Raw genomic sequence first — 24,472 nt, forward strand, 5'->3', positions numbered from 1 at the left:
CGCTTCTTCACAACACACTGGATGAGAGCCTAGCTCCAACCTAGCGCTTCTTCACAACACACTGGATGAGAGCCTAGCCTCTAACCTAGCGCTTCTTCACACACACACTGGATGAGAGGCCTAGCCTCCAACCTAGCGCTTCTTCACAACACACTGGATGAGAGCCTAGCCTCCAACCTAGCGCTTCTTCACAACACACTGGATGAGAGCCTAGCCTCTAACCTAGCGCTTCTTCACAACACACTGAATGAGAGGCCTCTAACCTAGCGCTTCTTCACAACACACTGGATGAGAGCCTAGCCTCTAACCTAGCGCTTCTTCACAACACACTGGATGAGAGCCTCTAACCTGCGCTTCTTCACAACAACACTGGATGAGAGCCTAGCCTCTACCTAGCGCTTCTTCACAACACACATGGATGAGAGCCAGCCTCTAACCTAGGGCTTCTTCACAACACACTGGATGAGAGCCTAGCCTCTAACCTAGCGCTTCTTCACAACACACTGGATGAGAGCCTAGCCTCTAACCTAGCGCTTCTTCACAACACACTGATGAGAGGCCTCTACCTAGCGCTTCTTCACAACACACTGGATGAGAGCCTAGCCTCCAACCTAGCGCTTCTTCACAACACACTGGATGAGAGCCTAGCCTCTAACCTAGGCGCTTCTTCACAACACACTGGATGAGAGCCTAGCCTCTAACCTAGCGCTTCTTCACAACACACTGGATGAGAGCCTAGCCTCTAACCTAGCGCTCTTTCACAACACCACTGGATGAGAGCCTAGCCTACCAACCTAGCGCTTCTTCACAACACACTGGATGAGAGCCTAGCCTCAACCTAGCGCTTCTTCACAACACACTGGATGAGAGCCTCTAACCTAGCGCTTCTTCACAACACACTGGATGAGAGCCTAGCCTCTAACCTAGCGCTTCTTCACAACACACTGGATGAGAGCCTAGCCTCTAACCTAGCGCTTCTTCACAACACACTGGATGAGAGCCTCTAACCTAGCGCTTCTTCACAACACCTGGATGAGAGCCTACTAACCTAGCGCTTCTCACAACACACTGGATGAGAGCCTAGCCTCTAACCTAGGGCTTCTTCACAACACACTGGATGAGAGCCTCTAACCCTAGCCGGTTCTTCACAACACACTGGATGAGAGCCTAGCCTCTCAACCTAGCGCTTCTTCACAACACACTGGATGAGAGCCTCTAACCTAGCGCTTCTTCACAACACACTGGATGAGAGCCTAGCCTCTAACCTAGCGCTTCTTCACAACACACTGGATGAGAGCCTAGCCTCTAACCTAGCGCTTCTTCACAACACACTGGATGAGAGCCTCTAACCTAGCGCTTCTTCACAACACACTGGATGAGAGCCTACCTCTAACCTAGCGCTTCTTTCACAACACACTGGATGAGAGCCTCTAACCTTAGCGCTTCTTCACAACACCTGGATGAAGAGCCTCTAAACTAGCGCTTCTTCACAACACACTGGATGAGAGGCCTAGTCAACCTAGCGCTTCTTCACAACACACTGGATGAGAGGCCTCTAACCTAGGCGTTTTCACAAACACTGGAATGAGAGCTAGCCTCTAACCTAAGCCGCTTCTTGCAGCCAACACACTCTGGATGAGAGCCTCTAACCTAGCGCTTTCTTCACAAACACACTGGATGAGAGCCTCTAACTCTACAGCGCTTCTTCACAACACGACTGGATGAGAGCCTAGCCTCTAACCTAGCGCTTCTTCACAACACACTGGATGAGAGCCTCTAACCTAGCGCTTCTTCACAAAACACTGGATGAGAGCCTCTAACCTAGCGCTTCTTCACAAAACACTGGATGAGAGCCTCTAACCTAGCGCTTCTTCACAACACACTGGATGGCGGAGTTGCAGCAGATGGCATAAACAACTACACATCAGCACAGAGCTTGTGTGTGTGTCTATATCAAAGACTGGCTGGCATGCAAAGGATGAAGTAAACAGTCACATTGCAGTTCAGTTTGAGCGTGTGTGTGTGTCTTCAGAAAGTATTCATGCCCCTGGACTTATTCCACATTTTGATGTGGTACAGTCAATTCAAAATGTATTTAAATGTTTATTTTCTCACCAATCTACACATAATACCCCATAATGACAACCAAATGTAGATTTGACAAATTTATTGAAAATGAAATACCGAAATCTAATTTACAGAAGTATTCACACCCGAGTCAATACTTTGTAGAAGCACCTGTGTCAGCAATTACAGCTGTGAGTCTTTCTGGGTAAGTCTCTAAGAGCTTTCCACACCTGGATTATGCAACATTTGCCCATTATTCTCTTCAAGCTGTCAAATTGGTTGTTGATCATTGCTAGACAACCATTTTCAGGTCTTGCTATAGTTTTTCAAGTAGATTTACATCAAAACTGTAACTTGGCCACTCAGGATCATTCACTGTCTTCTTGGTAAGCAACTCCAGTGTAGATCTGGCCTTGTGTTTTTGGTTATTGTTCTGCTGAAAGGCAAATTCATCTCCCAGTGTCTGGTGGAAAGCAGACTGAACCCGGTTTTCCTCTAGGATTTTGCCTGTGCTTAGCTCCATTCATTTTTTTTATCCTGAAAAACTCCCCAGTCCTTAACAATTACAAGCATTCCCATAACATGATGCAGCCACCACTGTGCTTGAGAATATGGAGAGTGGTACTCAGTAATATGTTGTATTGGATTTGCCCCAAACATACATGTTGTATTATGGACAAAAAGTGAATTGCTTTGTCACATTTTTTTGCAGTATTACTTTAGTGCCTTGTTGCAAACAGGATGCATGTTTACGAATATTTGTATTATGTACAGGTTTCTGTCTTTTCCCTTTGTCAATTAGGTTAGTATTGTGGAGTAACTACAATGTTGTTGATCCATCCTTAGTTATCTCCCATCACTCCTTTCTCCTATCACAAACTCTAACTGTTTTAAAGTCACCATTGGCCTCATGGTGAAATTCCAGAGCGGTTTCCTTCCTCTCCGGCAACTGAGTTAGGAAGGACACATGTAGTGACTGGGTGTATTGATACAACATTCAAAGTGTAATTAATAACTCTACCATGCTCAAAAAGGGATATTAAATGTCAGCTTTTTTTTACCCATCTACAAATAAGTGCCCTACTGTGTGAGGCATTGGAAAACCTCCCTGGTCTTTGTGTTTGAATCTGTGCTTGAAATTCACTGCTCGACTTAGGGAGCTTACAGATAATTGTATTTGTGAGTCCATGCAACTTATTATGCGACTAGTTAAGCACATTTTTACTCCTGACCTTTAGGTTTGCCATAACAAAGGGTTTGAATACTTACTAATATTTCATTAAAAAATATATATAATTTAAACATTTTGAAAAAACAATCCCACTTTAACATTATGCGCTATTGTGTTTAGGCCAGTGACAAAAAAATCAATCAATTTAATCAATTTTAAAATTCCGGTTGTGTGCGCGTGTAGATGGAATGAAACTATGCTTGGGCGTTTGTTTAACGTCTCCTCTGACAGACATACTGCAGACCTGATTTAATGACTCAAACAGAGCTGCACCAACCCCCTCAACATCCCTCTTTCCTCCTCTTCTCTCCCGCTCTCCACGCCTCTGCTTTCTACTCCTCTCCTCTCTCGACACTCCCCTCTGTGTTAGCTGGAGAGGCCAGGGAACCATCACTCAACATTAATCTCCAGTGTTCAGGACGTTTTTGGAACGGTTCGGAGGAGCTGGCTGAATCTGCCAGAATGTGTCTGGGAAAGATAGATGTGCACCATCTAGATTTTAAAAGCACAGCTGGGGTAAATGTCTGTGCTGTCTTTTATCTATGCTTCTACACTCATTTAAGAGATGTGCGGTTGACTGGAATTTCAATTTCATAATATTCATTTGGCTATTGTCAAATTTTTGCCTTTTAAAATCTATTTAAATCCCTCATGCCCTACAACTTTCACTCCCTCCTTTTTCCATAGCAAGGGAGGACAATGTATGAGACAGAAGAGAAAGAAAAAGAACGGCGGGAGAGAGAAAGTGAAAGAGTGCGAGAGAGAAAAAGAGAGCGAGAGCGCAAACGAGTGCGACAGAAGAATAGCGAGAGAGAACTTATTGGCTTGGTGAGAATTTCTTGTTTAGTTTGTGTTACTAAAGCAAAAAGCATTCCATGGTGTAAGAACTACCAGATGGTAGCTCGCTCTCCCTCACTCCCTCCATCTCTCCTCCATCGCTCTTGCACAGCACAAGCCCTGTGCCCTTATACAGCCATGTAAGTGCAGGCATGCTGCCTGGCCTGAGCACAGAGGTGGAGCGAGTGTCTACGGTAGTTACACCAAGTGTCAAGTGCTGTTGTTATCCACAGACTAAAATCTGTGAGCAAAATATACCATTTTACATGGCCATTTCAAATATCAAACTGTTATGATTGCTACCTCTTCAACCCCAGCAACTGCAAGAGATGGGCTGAAGAAAGAATGGACAGAGACCTTCTTTTCATCAGTCACATGAAAGTAAGAGAGGAGCAGAGAGTGGGGTAGTAACATCAGGAATGCCTGCCAATAATTAGAAGGAGTAGAGAGAGAGAAAGAGGACAGGGTGCAGGATGAAGTAATACTGTCATACCATCCAGAAACAGCAGGTGTTGACAGAATAGTATTTGACCTTAAGGTTAGGATTTGGGGTGCGTGAGCTGATCCTAGATCTGTGGGTAAGTGCAACGCTTCTACCCAATCAGATTCAGGCAGAATCAAAGCAAAGGTCTACAAGTGGTTGATGTTCATTACAGAACATGATGCCCACAAAATAAGAAACAGCTTCATTCAAATCCTTTTGACATGATCCAGGCTCATAGCCAGGTGGACGGACAGACTGCCAACCCCGCAGTACAATTGTAAGAGTAAGACGTGATTCATTGCCATGGGAGTGAGACCCATCACACAGAACCATTTACATTTTTTGTAATTTAGCAGACACTTCTCCAGAGCGACATAGGTTCTTTCTGCATTATGACTAGGGGCAGGAGTTTGTGTATGGGCAAACTAGCAATACAATGTTAAAATATTTATCTTCTGGCTAACATGTTAATTGTGGAGTAGAAAATGAAACTGTGGTCACACAGCATTGATAAATTATCAAAAACCAAGCCTCGCCACTCTGGAACCAGGTCAGTGTGATGGTCCACAAATATACTGGACCACGGTAAAACTTGATACGTAGAACACTAACTACACTGACCATGGAGAACAGAACAAAGCCTGGGAACTGACCACACGTCCCACTTCTCTCAATCTCTATCCATCCATTTATCTCTATACCTCACTCAATTTCCATCTGTCCCCCCTCCTATCTATCCATCTGTCAGTCCCTTCATCCATCTCTTGCACCCCCCAAACCATCTCTCCCGTATCTATCCATCGCTCTCTCCCCCTAACCATTGCTCTCTTCCGCTCTCTCCCCCTATCCATCACTCTCCCCTTCTAGCCATCTGTTGCTCCTTCTATTCATCTCTCTCTCGCCACATCTCCCCATCTTCCTTATAGGCTAACTTCAGGGCAGGTCTGACCAACAACACAGTAACAGGACAGTGTCATTCTCAGCAGCAGTCTCTATAAAATGGACTGTCTGTGTGCAACACCTCAGCTGTAAATTAAACATCAAGAAGGAAAAAAATATCTTATTGAAGAGGACAGACTGTAACCCCACTCATAAGATCACATCAACAACAAAACACACCATACAAAACCTAGACTCCAGAAGACGAAAGTAGTCCACTTTCCCCACCCTAGTGTAGCACCCATATTGGTTGTCCTTCTGCAGACAGACAGGGTGGCAGGGCCGCACCCCAACGTTTTCTTGGCGCGCTCTGGAATCACGCCCTTTCTCATGTGAGGAGACCGACCAGCTGGCAGCTTGCGTCTCGTCTGAGTCGAGGCTTTGTGGGCCGGAGAAGGAAAAATATAGTGGTGGTGAGGGTGTTCTGGATCACTGCACAACAGTGTCATGGTTGACACCTAGTCAGTCGCCCACTATAGATCAGTTTCACACATCTGGCCCAGGCCTGCCCTCTTGGGCTGTATGGGCTAGTACTACTGCCCTAACACAATACCAGCTTTAAAGAATCAAGAAAAAACATTTACTAGATTGGCTCCGAGTACGAAGGATAAACATGGCATTTCATTATCAAAGCGATCAAAACCAAGGAAATGCCTCCCCCTCACTGACAGACAAGCCAAACACACATCATTGTCCAGGAACACAGAGCTGCCAGAAACTATGATAGTAGGACAGTTCAACACTGGAGTGGAGTGAAGGGGAATTCAGACATTTTACTATTGTGTTCTGGGTCCCACTGCACTGCCCCATCCAGCCCCAGATGGACTGTGTGTGTGTGTGTGGTGGGGGGGGGGGGCTGACTGGGCTCTAGCCAGCTGCTGTGGACATGGGAGAACAGCAGCACTGCAGTAATAATTAGATTGATCGCCCACACTAAATGTATGTGTGATTCACATGGCTAGGGAGACCCCAGCTGTGTTACACATCTGGTTAATGGTACGTAGGGAGGGAGGGGAGCGAGAGAGTAGGGGAGAGTCAAATAGAAAGCGAGAGAAAGAATGTGGATGTTAGTGATGTGTGCTTGGATGTTAGTCTATTTGGTTTGTGAAGGGAAAGAGAGAGGGACAGAGACAGAAATCCCTGTAGTGGAGGAGTGAACTTGGTCTGCGCCAGGAAACAGCTACTGCGTGACCTACAAAAAATACTCTCCAAATCAATCATTATGAGGAAAGCGAGAGAAAGGGTAAGACGGAATGAAATGAGCGTGGGAGTCAATCTGAATGGTCACCGTCTCGCACAGCTTCAGAGAATCCATCTCTCCCCTTCTTTCTGTCTGCAGTATGAGCCAGTTGGACAGGCCTCCAGTCTTCTCTCCATGGCCCTGCTTATTCCCCATCTCATTCCCTATGCTGTGCAGCGCTATGTCAGTCACACAAATTGAAAGTCAACCAGATAATTAAAAATAAAACAGTACCTATAGAAAGTCCACACCACCTTGAACGTTTTTCTCATTTAGTTGCGTTAGAAAGTGGGATTGAAATTGATTTAATTGTAATTTCGTGTCATTGATCTACACAAAATACTCCATCATGTCAAAGTTAACAGTTCTACAAACTTTTATAATTTAATACAAATTAAATAACTAAAATAGTAATTGTATAAGTATTCATCACCTTTGTTTAGGCAAGTCTAAATTATTTCAGAAGTAAAATTTGGCTTAACAACAAATCAAATACATTATATGGACTTTGTGTGAAATAATAGGGGTTGACATTTTTTTAAAGGACTACCCTTCCTTTAAAGGACTACAATTATAACATAACTCAAACGTAAGGAATTTGCATTTTGGCCAGTTCCGTGCTTTACGGTGGGAAATACTATATTTTAAAGGACTACAATTGCAAGAAAAAGTATGTGAACCCTTTGGAATTACCTGCATATCTGCATAAATTGGTCATCAAATTTGAACTGATCTTCATCTAAGTCACAACAATAGACAAACATAGTGTGCTTAAAACTATTAACACACAAATTGTATTTTTCTCATCTATATTGAATACATCATTTTAACATTCACAGTGTGGGTTGGAAACAGTATGTGAACCCCTAGTGAACCCCCAAGTTTATGAAGACATTTTGCAAGAGAATGTTAGGCTATCTGTCCGCCAATTAAAGCTCAACAGAAGTTGGGTGATGCAACAGGACAACGACACAAAACACAGAAGTAAATCAACAACAGAATGGCTTCAACAGAAGAAAATACATATTCTGAAGTGGTCCTGACCTCAACCCGATTGAGATGCTGTGGCATGACCTCAAGAGAGCAGTTCACACCAGACATCCCAAGAATATTGCTAAACTTCTTATGGCTGCACGGGCAGTATTGAGTAGCTTGGATGAAAGGTGCACAGAGGTGCCCATATTAAACGGCCTGCTCCTCAGTCCCAGTTGCTAATATATGCATATTATTATTCATATTGGATAGAAAACACTCTGAAGTTTCTAAAACTGTTTGAATTATGTCTGAGTATAACAGAACTCATATGGCAGGCAAAAACCTGAGAAGTTCCACTTCCTGTTTGAATTTTTTCTGAGGTGGCAGATTTTCAACCTCTCATTGAAATTACAGCGAGATATGGATGAGTTTTCACTTCCTACGGCTTCCACTAGATGTCAACAGTCAACAGAACTTTGTCTGATGACTAATGTGAAGGGAGGCCGACGGAGACAGGAATGAGTAATCACTGCCACGAGCTGATCACGCATTCACCATGCGCCTTCACATGAGGACGTCCGTTCCACCGCTCTTCTGAAGTCAATTAAATTTTCCGGTTGGAACGTTATTCAAGATGTTAACAACATTCTAAAGATTGATTCAGTACATCGTTTGACATGTTTCTACTGACTGTTACGGAACTTTTGGACATTTCGTCACGTTATAGTGGAGGCGCTTTGTGACTTTGGAATTGTTTACCAAAGGCGCTAACCAAAGTAGCTAATTGGACATAAATAACGGACATTATCGAACAAATCAAGCATTTATTGTGGACCTGGGATTCCTAGGACTGCATTCTGATGAAGTTCATCAAAGGAAACATTTATCATGTATTTTCTGGTTTCTGTTGACCCCAACATGGCGGCTAATTTGGCTATTGTTCTGAGCTCCGTCTCAGATTATTGCATGATTTGCTTTTTCCGTAAAGTTTTTTTGAAATCTGACACAGCGGTTGCATTAAGGAGAGGTATATCTATAATTCCATGTGTATAACTTGTATTATCATCTACATTTATGATGAGTATTTCTGTTGAAACGATGTGGCTATACAAAATCACTTTTTGGAACTAGTGAATGTAACGCGCCAATGTAAACTCAGATTTTCTGATATAAATATGAACTTTATCAAACAAAACATGCATGTATTGTGTAACATGAAGTCCTACGAGTGTCATCTGATGAAGATAATCAAAGGTTAGTGATTCATTTTATCTCTATTTCTGCTTTTTCTGACTGCTATCTATCGCTGGAAAAATGGCTGTGCTTATTGTGGTTTGATGGTGACCTAACATAATCGTTTGTAGTGCTTTCGCTGAAAAGCATATTTGAAATTGGACACTTGTGGGATTAACAACAAGAATACCTTTAAAATGATATAAGACACATGTATGTTTGAGGAATTTTAATTATGAGATTTCTGTTGTATGAATTTGGCGCCCTGCACTTTCTCTGGCTGCTGTCATATCGATCCCGGTAGCGGGATGCAGCCATAAGAAGTTAACTGAAACAGTTTTGTAAAGAGGAATGGTCCAAAATTCCTCCTGACCATCGTGCAGGTCTGATCCGCAACTACAGAAAACGTTTGGTTGAGGTTATTGCTGCCAAAGGAGGGACAACCAGTTATTAAATCCAAGGGTTCACATACTTTTCCCACCCTGCACTGTAAATGTTTACACGGTGTGTTCAATAAATACATGAAAACATATAATTATTTTTGTTATTAGTTTAAGCAGACTGCGTTTGTCTATTGTTGTGACCTAGATGAAGATCAGATCAAATTGTATGAAATCCAGGTATTTCCAAAGGGTTCACATACTTTCTCTTGCCACTGTACATCTTTAAGGTACCCAAAGCAAGTATTGAATTTCAAGATTCAACTACAAAGACCAGCGAGCTTCTTTTTTTTTAATGCCTCAAAGAATTGCAGTGATTGGTAGATTTGTTATTGTTACCAGACATTGAATATCTTTAAGCATGATTCATTTAATTATACTGTGGAGGATGTACACTGAACAAAAATAAAAATGCAACATGCAAAAATGTCTTCGATTTTACCGAGTTAGATCATAGAAGGAAATCTGTCAATTGAACAAAAAAAGGATTAGGTCCTATCCTATGGATTTCACGACTGGGAATACAGATATGCATCTATTGGTCAAATGATATATCTTTAAAAATAAGTTACAGGCGTGGATCAGAAAACCAGTCCGTATCTGATGTGACCACCATTTGCCTCATGCAGCACAACTCCTCCTTGGCATAGAGTTGATCAGGCTGTTGATTGTAGCCTGTAGAATGTTGTCCCACTCCTCTTCAATGGCTGTGTGAAGTTGCTGGATATTGGCGGGAACTGAAACACGCTGTCGTACACGGTGGTCCAAAGCATCCCAAACATGCTCAATGAGTAACATGTCTGGTGAGTATGAAGGACATGGAAGAACTGGGACATTTTCAGCTTCCATGAATTGTGTACATATCCATGTGACATGGGGCCGTGCATTATCATGCTGAAACATGAGGTGATGGCGGTGGATGAATGGCACGACAATGGGCCTCAGAATCTCGTTCACGGTATCTCTGTGCATTCAAATTGCCATTGATAAAAAGTAATTGTGTTAGTTGTCCGTAGCTTATGCCTGCCCATACCATAACCCTACTGCCACCATGGGGCACTCTGTTCACAACTTTGACATCAGCAAAACGGTCGCCCACAGAAAGCCATTCACGTGGTCTGCGGTTGTGAGGCTGGTTGGAGGTACTGCCAAATTCTCTAAAACGATGTTCGAGGCGGCTCAAAAATTAACAGCTCTGGTGACCATTCCTGCAGTCAGCATGCCAATTGCACACTCCATCAAAACTTCAGACATCTGTGGCATTGTCTTGTGTGACAAAACCGCACATTTTAGAGTGGCCTTTTATTGTCCCCAGCACAAGGTGCACCTGTTTGTAATGATCATGCTGTTTATTCAGCTTCTTGATATGCCACACCAGTCAGATGGATGGATTATCTTGGTAAAGGAGAAATGCTCACTAACAGGGATGTAAATGAATTTGTGCACAAAATTGAGAGAACTAAGCTTTTTGTGTATTTGGAACATTTCTGGGATCTTTTATGATGCCATTGATGATTTTAGAACGGCTACAGAGTTCAATGGCTGTGAAGGGAGAAAACTGAGGATGGATCAACAACATTGTAGTGACTACAATATTGAGTGAAAATAAGAACAAAAATATTCCAAAACAAGCAACAAGGCACTAAAGTAATACTGCAAAAAAACATGGCAAAGGAACACTTTTTGACCTAAATGCAAATGTTTGGGGCAAATCCAACACATCACTGAGTAACTGTATCCTTATTTTCAAGCACAGTGGCCGGTAGCGGGAGAAGTGGGAGAAGATGGATTTTGGCCAACATTCTGGAAATGTTCTCATCGATGAAATCTCAATAGTTTTCTGTTCCCAAAACTAGAATATGTTACGAACAGAGTGGACTAAGTTTTGTAGACTTACACTTTGACAAAGTTTTTTTTAAATTGCTTTGGTTTAGGAGTGCAAAGGCTTATTGAGTTATTGCATACGCGCACTTCAGAGTAGGCGTTCCCTAATGGAAATATGCAAATGCATGCTAGAACACGCCAATAAACTCTCGCTAGCTCGTGCTTGGCTCTGCCCACCTCCTTGGTTGTTCTGCCCACTATGACTCATTTGTTCCCATTTGAAACAGCAAAGACTAGGACGTTTTTCAGAATGGGATAGACCTAAACACAGGCAAAATCCTAGAGGAAAAACGTATTCAGTCTGCTTTACACCAGAGACTGGGGCAAGGAATTTACCTTTCAGCAGGACAATAACCGAAAACACAAATCTACACTGGAGTTGTCTACCAGAAGACGGTGAATTTTCCTGAGTGGCCAAGTTACAGTTTTTACATTTTAGTCATTTAGCAGATGCTCTTATCCAGAGCGACTTACAGTAGTGAGTGCATACATTTCACACTTTCTTTCCCTCCGTACTGGTCCCCCGTATGAATCGAACCCACAACCCTGGTGTTGCAAACACCATGCTCTACCAATTGGGCCACACAGGACCATACATCTGCTTGAAAATATATGGCAAGACCTGAAAATGGTTGTCTAGCAATGATCTATAACCAATGATCTATAACCAATTTTACAGACCTTGAAGAATTCTGAAAATAATAAAACGGGCAAATGTGGCACAATCCAGGTGTGGAAGGCTCAGAGACTTACCCAAGAAGACTCACAGCTGTAATGGCTGCCAAAGGTATTGATCAAGGGGGTGAATACTTATTTAATCAAGGTATACTAGTGTTTATTTTTCATTAAATCTTTAATAAATAAATAAAATTAAATGTGAAGAAATCCAAGGGGCGTGTAGACTTTCTATAAGCACGGTAGTTCCAGAAGAGACTAGGTCATTGTGAACATGTATGAAGGACATGATTGAAAACTTCAATGTTCTAGAATTTCCCTACAAATTCTCCTTCTAAAAGGCAACAAGGAAAGGGAGAGGTAAGTATGAGAGAGGCACTGCGAGTCCCTTCCCAGCCACCGTAAGTCATTGTATGACACTTCGGCACGCGCCAAGTCAGCCAAGAGCAATTCGTCCTGAATTTCTCCGAAACTAAAATAGATTTATTACCGCAGAGGTAGACACATTCCTAACAAGGACTGAGCAGCATAGAGGAGAGGAGCCTGCTACTAGCCTGTTCATTTAGTTAGTCACCTATCTCTGAATAACAACAGTCATCCAGCACATACAGTTTATTTAATACTCCATCAAAAATGTTATTTTTCCTCTAATTTCTAAGAAAATAAATTCATACTAGTTCAGTGGGCCTCTTTTCGCCTTTCTAAATAAAAGTTCCCGTTTAGCAAAATAAGAAACAAAGTTGCAGTGTTACCTAGTAGAGCCAACCATAAGAGTAGAGCAGCCATAACTCCTGAGACATGACATGGGACAGAAAAAAAAGAAAAAAAAAGACCAACAGATGTCCTTGAAAGTGCCTGATGAATGTTTCATATAAAAAGCGTTTCCCCTAATGCAGCAGCAGTCTTCAGTGGCGACAGAGGGCTCTGGTTGGAGCCGACATGGAGGGGTGACAGAGAGCCATGTTACAGGGTCACGAGGGCATTGGCACACAGTTCGGACACGCATCGGTACCACACAAGACATGCAATCAGAGGTCTCTTCACAGTCCCCAGGTCCAGAACAGAGGCTGGGGAAACTACATGGAACTCTGATACTTAACTCAAGCTAGTAATAAAACCAGATTTGAAAAAATAGATAAAAGAACACCTTACCGCACAACAGGGACTGAAGAGACTGCTATTTTTATTTATTTTGTATTGTAATTTGCACTGTATTATGTATTGTATTATGTATGTAAGTGGCATTGCACAAGCCTTGGCCATCTCGTGTTTCTGAAGCGTGAGGCAGAAACAGGATATTATGAAGTGTTATATTCAGAAGATATTCATACCCCTTGACTTATTCCACATTGTGTTACAGCCTGAATTCAAAACGGATTAAATTACTTTTTTTCTACACACAATACCCTATAATGACAAAGTGAAAACTTGTTTTTAGACATTTGTGCAAATTTATTGAAAATGAAATATACATTTTTTTTAACATAAAATATAATATACATAAGTATACACACCCCTGAATCAATACTTTGTAGAAGCACCTTTGGCAGCGATTACAGCTGTGAGTCTTTCTGGGTAAGTCTCTAAGAGCTTTCCACACCTGGATTATGCAACATTTGCCCATTATTCTCTTCAAGCTCTGTCAAATTGGTTGTTGATCATTGCTAGAAAACTGTTTCCAGGTCTTGTGATAGTTTCAACTTAAATCTGCTTGAAAATCTAACTCGGCCACTCAGGAACATTCACTGTCTTCTTGGTAAGCAACTCTAGCGTAGATTTGGCCATGTGTTTTAGGTTATTGTCCTGCTGAAAGGTGAATTAATCTCCAATTGTCTGGTGGAAAGCAGACAACCATATTTTCCTCTAGGATTTTGCCTGTGCTTAGGGTCCATTCCAAACATTTTTTTATCCTGAAAAACTTCCCAGTCCTTAACAATTACAAGCAAACCCATAACATGATCTATCCACCACTATGCTTGAACATATGGAGAGCGGTAATCAGTAATGTATCGGATTTGCCCCAAACATAACACTTTCTATTCAAGACAAAAAGTGTATTGCTTTGCCACATTTTTAGCAGTATTACTTTAGTGCCTTATTGCAAACAGGTGCATGTTTTAGAATCTTTTTTTAATTCTATACAGGCTTCCTTATTTTCCCTTTGTCATTTAGGTTAGTATTGTGGTGTAACTACATTGTTGATCCATCCTCAGTTCTCCCATCACAGCCATTAAACTCTAACTGCGTTAAAGTCAACATTGGCCTCATTGTGAAATCCCTGAGCGGTTTCTTCCTCTCAGGCAACTGAGTTAGGAAGGACGCCTGTATATTTGTAAAGTCTGGGTGTATTGATACACCATCCAAAGTGTAATTAATAACTTCACCATGTTAAACAAAATCATGCACACAGAGTCCATCCAACTTACTATGTGACTTGTTAAGCACATTGTTACTGAACTTATTTAGGATTGTCATTACAAAAGGGGTGAATACTTATTGACTAAAGACATTTCAACTTTTATTAATTTAGAAAAACATAATTCCACTGACATTATGGGCTATTGGGCATAGGCCAGTGACAAAAAATCTAAATGTAATCCATTTTAAATTCAGGCTGTAACAAAATGTAGAAAAGCCTTAAGGGTGTGAATACTTTGATGGCACTGTATATTATGTATTTGTTGTGTTTTGTTCCCCGTTTGGACCCCAGGAAGTATAGCCGGGGATCCTAATAAATAAAAATAAGACTGATGTTTTCCTCTGAACTCTAGCTGACAGGGCCAGGGGCAGATATTGACAGAGGGGTGTCTGACCTCAGTGCTCGTCAGGGGGCAGGGCCTTGAGTGCTAAATCTGGACACAGTAATGTGTGTGTGTGAGATAATATCCATCTCTGAATGTGTGAGTCATTACGCGGTGCTAGATTGATAAACTTTGCTAAACCTGTCTGAATCCTGTTTAGTCAACAGACAACGCTATTCCAAGGACAGGTCTAGCAGAGTCAAGGTGGCTGAACAGTTGCCTGTCAGAAGTGGTGGTGAAGTGAGCGCTGATATCTGATAGCTCAGGCTCTGTTTGATAAACACAACAAAAGGCTGAAAGGAAAAAACAGCAGCAGACATGCCCGACTAGATTGGAGGTAGAGAACGCTTCCAGTAGTTCATCTAAAAATAGCAAGAGTATTATGGCAAGGTTAGAGTGGACAAAAGGAGGTACCATCATGCTCAACCAACCTTAAATAAAGAGTATACACTGTAGACTATACAGGACCTTTGGTAGGATAGGTGCATTATAGTTAGAGTTGACAAAACATCTGTGACTTACTGAAAGTCTTGCAGATGTCGGACACGGCCTTGAAGACGCGGTCAGAGAAGTTGACCTTGACCTTCATGTGCTTCATGTTGGGCAGCTGCAGGCGCAGCAGCTTGTGCTGGGGGGTGAAGAGGAGCCGGGCGTCTGCCTGTATACCATACTTGTCCAGGGTCCAGTGGGTTTTCAGCAGCCACGTCTTCTTCTTCTCCCACCACAGGGCGTGGTCCGACCAGTCCTTCTTCACATCTGATGGGAGGAGAGAGTATTAGTTTGTCAGTCAGTCAGTAACCATCACTACATTTATTAGTTTGATACAGTGGCCAGAACAAAAATAAACTGGATGTCAGTGACCAGATAAACAAACGATGTCAGTTTAGTTGTCCGTTTCATAACTAATCAAAAGAGTTGAGTAACACAAAACTGTACTGTGTATGGAATTCATTCATGTCACTGCAATGGCTGTTTTATGTCCTGCCTATGGCCAAACTACTAGATTTATACTAAACCGATGGCGCTAAAGCCAACAGTCTTCATTAATTTAATTATGGTAAAAGTAAATCGAGACAATGCAACCTCTGTGTGTCACTGACAGACTGATGGAACACGTTTAGGACCAGGTGGGTGAGGTTGAGAGTGTGAGGGCTCCTGGATTATTTCAAGAGGGAGAGGGAATGGGGAACTCAAAGTGAGGAGAAGAGTGTGAAAGAAGCCTGCTGTTTACGTGACACTGTGGGGATATCAGGTTCAAACCTCCCTCTTTGTTCCAGAGTCACACAGTTATCCCAGTAATGCCAGAGACATGCCACCCAAAACCCCTCACCTCCCAGTAGACTGTCTGACGGGTTCAAAACAATGACGTTGGACCTGGGTGTGTGCGTTTGTCTGTAATACTGCTTTCACATAGGATTTATGAATTTGAATAAATCCATTGAGAATATACACCATCAAAAATAAATGTATTATTAATTCATTTATGCATGTCCTAAGAAACATAAGAATAATACAATACATTTTAAAAATAATAAAATAACATATTTTGAGTTAAATTAGACCTGTTAAGGACCTGTGCAGCCATTGCTGCGCCATCCAAATGAAATCAACAGGCCTACAGTACATTTGATTTAGGCTACATTATTACATGCTAAATGTTTCTGATCAGTGATAGATGAGCTATACCACCTCACATCCACTTATTTCCCAGTCAGAAACCAATTAACCAAATAACCTACATAGACAGAGATTCAGTGAAACAAAATCACATTGATTGATTATCAGACCAGTCAGTTAAGTCACATGCTTTTGGTTGGAAGTAGGTCTAGGCTACTAAACGACTGAGTGAAAAGCAAAATAATCCACTTGTTAAACTAAATAACATGGGGAAATGTTCTGATCAATGAGCACACTAGACAAGATGACCATGGGCAGCTCTCACCTCAACTAACATTTCCCCAGCATAATTGTAGCCGAACCAATATCCAAACAGAGATTCAGTGAAAACAAAAATCTGACATTTATTGATTTATCGAGACCCCACGATTGTCTCAAAGCAGTGTGATGGCGCTGTCCCAATCAAAACAGGGCTGAAATCATCCTCATCCTCCTCTAGTTGACCACACATGGGTAGGCTATTGCTTTAAATATATTACAAGGACTGGGTGACTTTGGGAGTTTTCGTAAGCAACAATTGAATACATGCCTTCAATTGCCATTCACTGATATGTGTTCCCACAGTAATTCTTTATGGATCCATCCAGTTGTGGGTAAGGAAACAGTGCATGCTTAGTGGTGGGCTATGTGAAGTGCTTGCAAAATGTAGAACTGGCAGGAGGATGGCTAACTGGCGCTGCCTAGCAACCATCAAGAGTTTAAGAGCATAGTGCTTGCCAATGTCGCCTCAGCATTGCTCCTACCTTCCATACTAAGCCGTAGGCAGAACTTTAACGAAATTATTACTAGGTCGTTTGGGGGAAATAAAAGTTTTGGCTTTGATGCCAGCAATAGCTTTCAAATATAAGGAAGAGAAAAAAAGTTAGCGAAAAAAAGTCATAGAATGAAGGGATATAAGTGTGTCCCCTTTGAGCGCTGTCTTCATAGAGAACGTGAAAAGCCCAGGGATTTGAGGGAACTGAAAGCAGCTGGTTAAGAGATTACTTTGCTTTCTATTCCAAATGCAGTATTGTGATGACCTGCTTTCTGAGGCTGTTTTCCCTTTGAACCTCTAATACCTTAGAGCCCAGGAGCAGAGAAAATATGTTTTCATGCTACCACTCACAGGTGAAAGATGGACAGCCTGTACTGTTCCTTCAGACGCACATATTGGCAGTGGAAGAATGGATATCATATCTGATGGCACTGGTATACATGGGGAATATAGCACGGTTTACACTTCCGATGCAGACATATCGGGGGTCAAGTACTTCAAGTATCTACTGATTTTTGCAGGTTCAAATGGATGTCATACCACTAAGTGTGTGTGTGTGTGTGTAAGACAAGTAATCATGACGTAACCATTGTGAGATTGTCCTGGCTAAAAGCACGGACAACATTAACGGGCGCATCAGCGGATGTTCCCCACAGCAACGACATAATCACTCTGGCACGCGTCCAGAAAGACACTCTCCTGAGCGGTGTCCCATTCCCCCCCTCCTTTCATCCACCCCCTTCTCTCCTGGAAGCATTGAGTGAGGCACTGAGTCACTGTTTCTAGCAGACTATGACATTGATCCAGTCAGTCTTTCCGGTGGCCACCCCTCCACGTACTTTCTATTTCCATCCCTCTCGGTTTACTTCTAGAATATCACTGAGTCATCATCATCATCATCATCACAGACCCTTAAGATGACTCAATGCTGGCGTTTTAGAGCAGTAGGACCCTATATAGTAGGTTGGGACCCACTGCTGTGTTGTGGCATTCTAATCCCTTTTTGATTAATAAAAGGTGGTTGTGGTTAGAAACATGGTTTTGTCCATTTAGAGGGAATAGCCTAGGCTTTGGGAGGGTCATTATTTTAGAGCACGCCTCTGTGTAGGAAAGCTACCATTATAATTATGACTACCTGAAGGGAGTCATCTGTATGATGCTCATTTAGAGTACTTAACAGTGCATTCGGAAAGTATTCAGACCTGAACTTTTCCCACATTATGTTACATTTAGAGCTGTTGCGGTGACCGTATTACCGCCACACCGGCGGTCACTAGTCATGAAGGCAGTCAAATTCCACATGACCGTTTAGTCACGGTAATTAGGCTTCTCCAAGCTCTGATGCTGCTGCTTGTCATTAGTAGCCTACCAAACTTGCTAACTGTCTGGTACTCAACACTATTGTCCCGCTAATCACTCTGACATCAATGCAAAAGTCTAATCAAACACTCCATGAGAGCCCATGAGCTCTTGTTACGCAACATTTCTATAGGCTATGCAATTGCGTAAGAAAACAGACTGGTGGCCGCTTAGAAAAAGAGGATCCCATCAGCTTTCTATAGGCTGGGCCTAGTATATTTGTTTCTCAACTTTCCTAATATTAAGCACATTGCTTATATTTACAACAGGAGTATAGCCTACCTGGCTGGCATGAAAATAAACCGCGGGGAAAAGCGTCCTCCATTCACTATTTAAGTGCATAGATTACATGTATTTTTTCCCACTGACCCTGTTTCAATACAGGTGCATGATAATGGTCCATTCTAAATCAAAACAAATGTCACACATATTATTTAGTACATGTAAAGACAAGATTAAGTCAAGAATAGTCTGATGGGTGACAATATTAGCCTATCACTTGTGAATTACTATATTATCACTTGTGCATGATGCCCAGCATAAGAAACACGCGCGTACAAGCAGTTGCACTGTAGCATCCTCTTGCTACCAAGAGGCTCTTGCTGACAGCTTGAAAGACATTTGACACTATAGTGAAAGTGGTTAACTTTGTTAAAGCAAGGCCCCTGAACTCTCGTGTATTTTCGGCACTTCGCAATGATATGGGGAGCGACCATGTAACGCTTTTACAACATACAGAAGTGCGTTGGTTATCCAAGTATAGCAAAGTATTGACACGTTTTGTTTTTTTTTAATTGAGAGACGAGCTTATAGTTCTCTTTACTGACCATCATTTTCACTTGTCTGACCGCTTGCATGATGACGAGTTTCTCACACGACTGGCCTATCTGGGTGATGTTTTTTCCTCGCCGGAATGATCTGAATCTAGGATTACAGGGACTCTCCGCAACTATATTCAATGTGCGGGACAAAATTGAGGCTATCGTTTAAGAGGTTGGAGCTCTTCTCTGTCTGCATTAACAAGGACAACACACAGGTCTTTCCATCATTGTAGGATTTTTTGTGTGGAAATGAATTCAAGTTTACGGACAATGTCAAATGTGATATAGCTAAATTATTGATTATTATTATTATTTGTGCTCTGGTCCTATATAAGAGCTCTTCCCACAAGCCAGGATGTGACAAAAACTCACTCTTGGCAAAAAACAACATTTGAGAGTGCGCCGACTCTGGTGCTAGAGGGGGTACGCAGCTGAGGGTTGATTGTTGGAAGGGTCTCGTACGGGACTATAAAAAGTTTGGGAACCACTGGTCTGGGTGAATGGATGACGGTGTTGTGCAGGTAAGGGAGTTGTTTGTCAAGCTGTTGCTTTGGAGTGTTTATCGATGTGGGAAGAGGGGGTTATCTTGGCACTTAGCTGTAAACATTCCAAGCTTTCTATTCAGGAGAGTGTATATGTGGGGTCTAGTTGTCACCAGCATGTTCTAATACCTCCGCTGTGTGGCATACAACTTCATTGCCCCAAACCCTAAACAAGCTTATCTAGTGTATTTCTGAAGTCTGGTTATGGCTGAACTGAGGAAAGAGGGAGAAAGGGAAATTGAAAATAGACACGTGTGTATTTTCATAGATATCCTCAGAATTTCCCTCATGCAACCTAGCAATTAATGGTGTTTTTGCACCAAGAGCACTATGCATTAGGCAATGTAGGTCTTAACCACAGTCCAATGTGAAGCTATAGAGGTTCTTCTTGGCTCTACATGTATACAACATACAGCAGTCGTTCTCCCTCGCCAGATGGCGTCAGTTTCTTTCCACTTCCCAGAGGGCTGTGCTGCTGCTGAGGTTCTGTTCCAACCTCCCCGCCCATTGCCAAACCTCATTGGCCAGCATTTTCATGATTATTTTGTGACGTCACTGCGTTGTGCTTGGGAGAGGGCTGGTCCTATAAATATCCGTCAAGCAGCCTCAATAAAAACCTGGTAATTCAATCTGTAAAGAGGAGAGAGAGGGAAGAGAGGGGGCCAATGACATCTCCCAGATAAAAATGCTACCTGCTTGCTTGCCAGGTCTGACGTAATGGGTGGGCTAAGTAATTGGGTGTATTAAATGCAGACCGAGTCCTTGGGAAGAGTGGTGGGGGATGGATGGAGGGAGGTTGTAGAGTGGTAGAAATAATGTTTTATGAACTCTGTGGGCACATGTCATGAAAGGAGGTGTGTGTGCTCGTGCGCATATATCAATCTATCAGCTTTCTGTACAGTGAGTGCGTAGTCTGCGTACTAATGTGAGTAATTTGAGTTGGTAAGTGCTGTCAAACAGTGCTTTTCATTCACCATCACGACCATGGAATTGCCTCGGTTAACACAAACAGTTTATAAACCAACCAAGCCCTTCCCCACTTTCAGGTCTCTATTTTAACAAGCCTAACGCAACAGTCAGTCAATCTAAGCACTGGGCAGTAGTGCTATAGGTTCGGGGGTGTGTCAGAAATATTTGTTGCTATTTTCACAAGCACAATTATTGGCGCAGTTGCTGGGTGGGTGGAGGCTTGGCCCCTCATCGGCCAATCAGAACGTGCTCTATGGCTAAATGTGTGGTTGCTTCAAGTTGTGTATTTACGGTTTGTGTGTATTGTCTTGGAATCAACTCCAATTCTAATGTTAGTCCCTTATAGTTTGTTAAAAAGATTTAAAAAAAGTAAATGTAAACTTATCCCATCTTTGCTAATTGTGTCCCATTTCAGGAAGCTAGGCATATGACGCACCTCACTAATTCACAGGAGAGGTATTTGAATGTTAAAAAAAAGGTTTGGGCCAGAAATGCCTTCTGGAACATGTGAACTTATGTGCCTTAATAACAAACCTGTAAGCTATCTGTAAATATCAATAAAATTGTCAAATTACGAGCCTAGTTAGTTTAGCCACAGAAAAATGCAGGAACCTTCCCACTAGCCATTACTGGCTGAGATAACAGATGGGCTGGACATGCCAAGAGATGAGTCCAGATTGGTCTGCCATGTATGCTTCGGTCAATAACATGAGCTGCTCGGTATGTCTAGATAACCCTTTACTACCACATTTTTTTCTACCACAGTTTTTTCTAAGACATAACGTTAACCATGGAGAAGTGTTGCTACTGCTCAGAAAATTGCTGCCCTGAATTTAGCAGGCGCTATCGACAAAGTTCAGTGAGAAAAAGATGTGATTGACTACTTTCTGAACACGGTCAGTGTGAACCGGAGTGATTTCACACGACGGGCCAAGCTGTACAAACAAAAAACGGAAACGACACAGGACGTCTTAGTTAATAAACGGGGCTCCAGTCTGCCGTGAAGCATTCAACCATGTATACGAGTTTACCTACATTTTCAGATATTACAAGTTTATAATTTAGTCAAAAAGTAATTTTCATTGCAAGTTAAAGTGTACTGTTAGCTAGCTAGCGAACGTTAGCTTGCTGGCTTGCTAGCTAATGTTGTGTCTGATTGGTAATATTATTAATATCTCACAAAGCCATTTGATTTGCTAGTTATATCCTAATCTTAGCTAGCTAACATTGAACCTAGTTTTTTTAGCTTTAGCTAAGTGCAGATTCCTACTACAGAATGTGCATGGTGGCCAGCTATGACAATCAATTTGTATTGCTACTGTATGGGTTGGGAATATGGTTCATTGTTTAGCTCGCTAGCTACATGTCTAAACAAAAGCCAGGTGTGTTTGGGGGTGATTACAGCTATCTATTGTATTTCATGAACATGTGTAGCCAACATGTCTACACAATAGTAACCCATCCACTTAGCTAGATGTGGCTAGGGGTGGTAATAGCATATCTTTCACATGAAGTGTGTCTGGGTAAGCATCATCTAATAAATTATACAATATTTTTTATCTGGACACCTATTTTTTTATATTGTTACTATGTAAATATGCAAGTAACCATTTCACTGTAGCATTCCTTCTGTATGCTTTGCATGTGACAAATAAACTTAGATTTTATTTGATATAGTGTGTGTTTACCAGAGACGGTAATGTGAAGAACAAGACCTGCACCAAAGTCAGATTAGGATATAGGCCAAGGACTAGTTAGTGTATTTTTACCTGAAGTTTTTCCTTCATCTTTTCATATGTCGCCCCAGCATAAGTTGTTTTTATTCACGTTATGTCAGAATGCACTCACTGTTCCAAAATGTGATTGTTACACAACAGGACAGTAAACACATGCTGCCTGTTAATTATCTATAGGCTGTTTCAACTTGACAATTTCAAATTATTTTCTAACAGTTTGAATTGAGGTCTGTTCCACCTCATTAATTTACATTCAGCGTTTCGGACAATTTATGTTTGAAGCTTTACGGACAAACTTCTCTCTTCGAGGAGAGCCCACGCACTTTATCAATGTTTCCTCAGATCAAGTATGCAGACATTTGCGCAGTCTTGCACGAATTGGCCAATTTTCTGGCTGGTGCTTGCATTGTCTTCCTGGTTGTTTTCCTTACAAATATTAACTTTGGACATGTGTGTGTTCCTATCAAAGTAAGTGCATTTTTTTCTGTATATCGTGTTGTCGTTGCTACTGTAGCATACAGTATGTATGGAGCATAATGTATTTACAACTTTATTCACGTTTTGAAGTACTGGTCACAAATAATGCATTCCGATTATTGCATAGATTGTAATGGACACCTATGACGTGTGTAAAATACTTTTTGAAGGTTGTACTGATTATAATGAGCTAATGCTAAGCTATTTGTCAGCTAAGTGTGACGCCATGTTTGTTGACATTATACAAGGCATAATGGGTGTCATGTAAACATCCGTCAGACCAAAGATGTTATGAGGTGAAGGAATGGTTCACTTATCTTTCGGGTAAACTTCCGTTAGTGAATTAAGTGAAGTGAATGATCGTAGACGACACAGCCCCTTCAACATGCATACTGCTAACAGACCAATCTCATCTTGTCTCCTATCTTTGTTTGACGCGAATAACAAACACGGCGGCGCACACAAACTACGATCAGATTACTTTCGATTTCTAGAAAGTGCTTTACAAAATTATTTTGGTCAATGTTGAGCTCACATGTGACGCAATTAATTACAAATAGTAATTGCTATTAACTAATTCATATTGTGGTTTTTAAATATGACCGCTTGTTACGTTAATATTTCCTCAGTTAGCGCTAGAACTAATGTAGCTTACAATTTCTGGTTTGGATGATTGTGTTATGCTGTTGCTACTTCTGTGAATGTCTGAACATTGCATCCAAAAACAAACTGGTCACATTCAGGTCATAACTTTGTAAGGACTGTGTTTGTGCAAAATGTTTCTTTGAAAAACAGTGTGGCTAGCTCAAAATTCAGACTGTTGCGTCAATCGAAACATTCTAAATAAGTGTTCTGATCAAATCGGAATGATCACACCCGTTTGTTGGTACGTGTGAAAAGGTTCATGTAGGCTACTACTTTCACCACAGCCTTATTTAAAAAAAAAATTTTTTTACTACACTACCTTACACTCTGTTTAGCACATGGTCTCACATGTGAATCCTTAAATATATGGGTGGGACTAAGGCTTAAGTGTAACGGCAGCCTTCCTCCTCTTCGTCTGAAGAGACCAAGACGCAGCGTAGCTTGTGCTCAACATGTTTAATACGAAAGAATAAACGTGAACACTTAACACAATACAAAATAACAATGTGGCAAAACGATACAGTCCTAGCTGGTGCAGAGAAAACACAAAGACAGGAAACAACCACCCACAAAATCCCAACACAAAACAAGCCACCTATATATGATTCCCAATCAGAGACAACACAAAACATCTGCCTCTGATTGAGAACCATATTAGGCCAAACATAGAAACAGACAAACTAGAC

General features: G+C 41.7%; 1 protein-coding gene across 6 annotated transcripts in view; it reads right to left on the reverse strand.

The window, feature by feature from the left end:
* Nucleotides 1–24,472, reverse strand: part of LOC111968586 (fermitin family homolog 2) — a 98,671-nt gene that overhangs the window by 37,681 nt on the left and 36,518 nt on the right. For all 6 annotated transcript variants that reach the window (XM_023994270.2, XM_023994269.2, XM_023994266.2 and 3 more), the window contains exon 3: nucleotides 15,329–15,562. In XM_023994270.2, coding sequence (XP_023850038.1) covers nucleotides 15,329–15,562 — 234 coding nt within the window. The remainder of the gene's footprint in view (nucleotides 1–15,328; nucleotides 15,563–24,472) is intronic.

The sequence above is a fragment of the Salvelinus sp. IW2-2015 genome, linkage group LG9 (genome assembly GCF_002910315.2).
Source record: "Salvelinus sp. IW2-2015 linkage group LG9, ASM291031v2, whole genome shotgun sequence".
Classification (NCBI taxonomy): Eukaryota; Metazoa; Chordata; class Actinopteri; order Salmoniformes; family Salmonidae; genus Salvelinus; species Salvelinus sp. IW2-2015.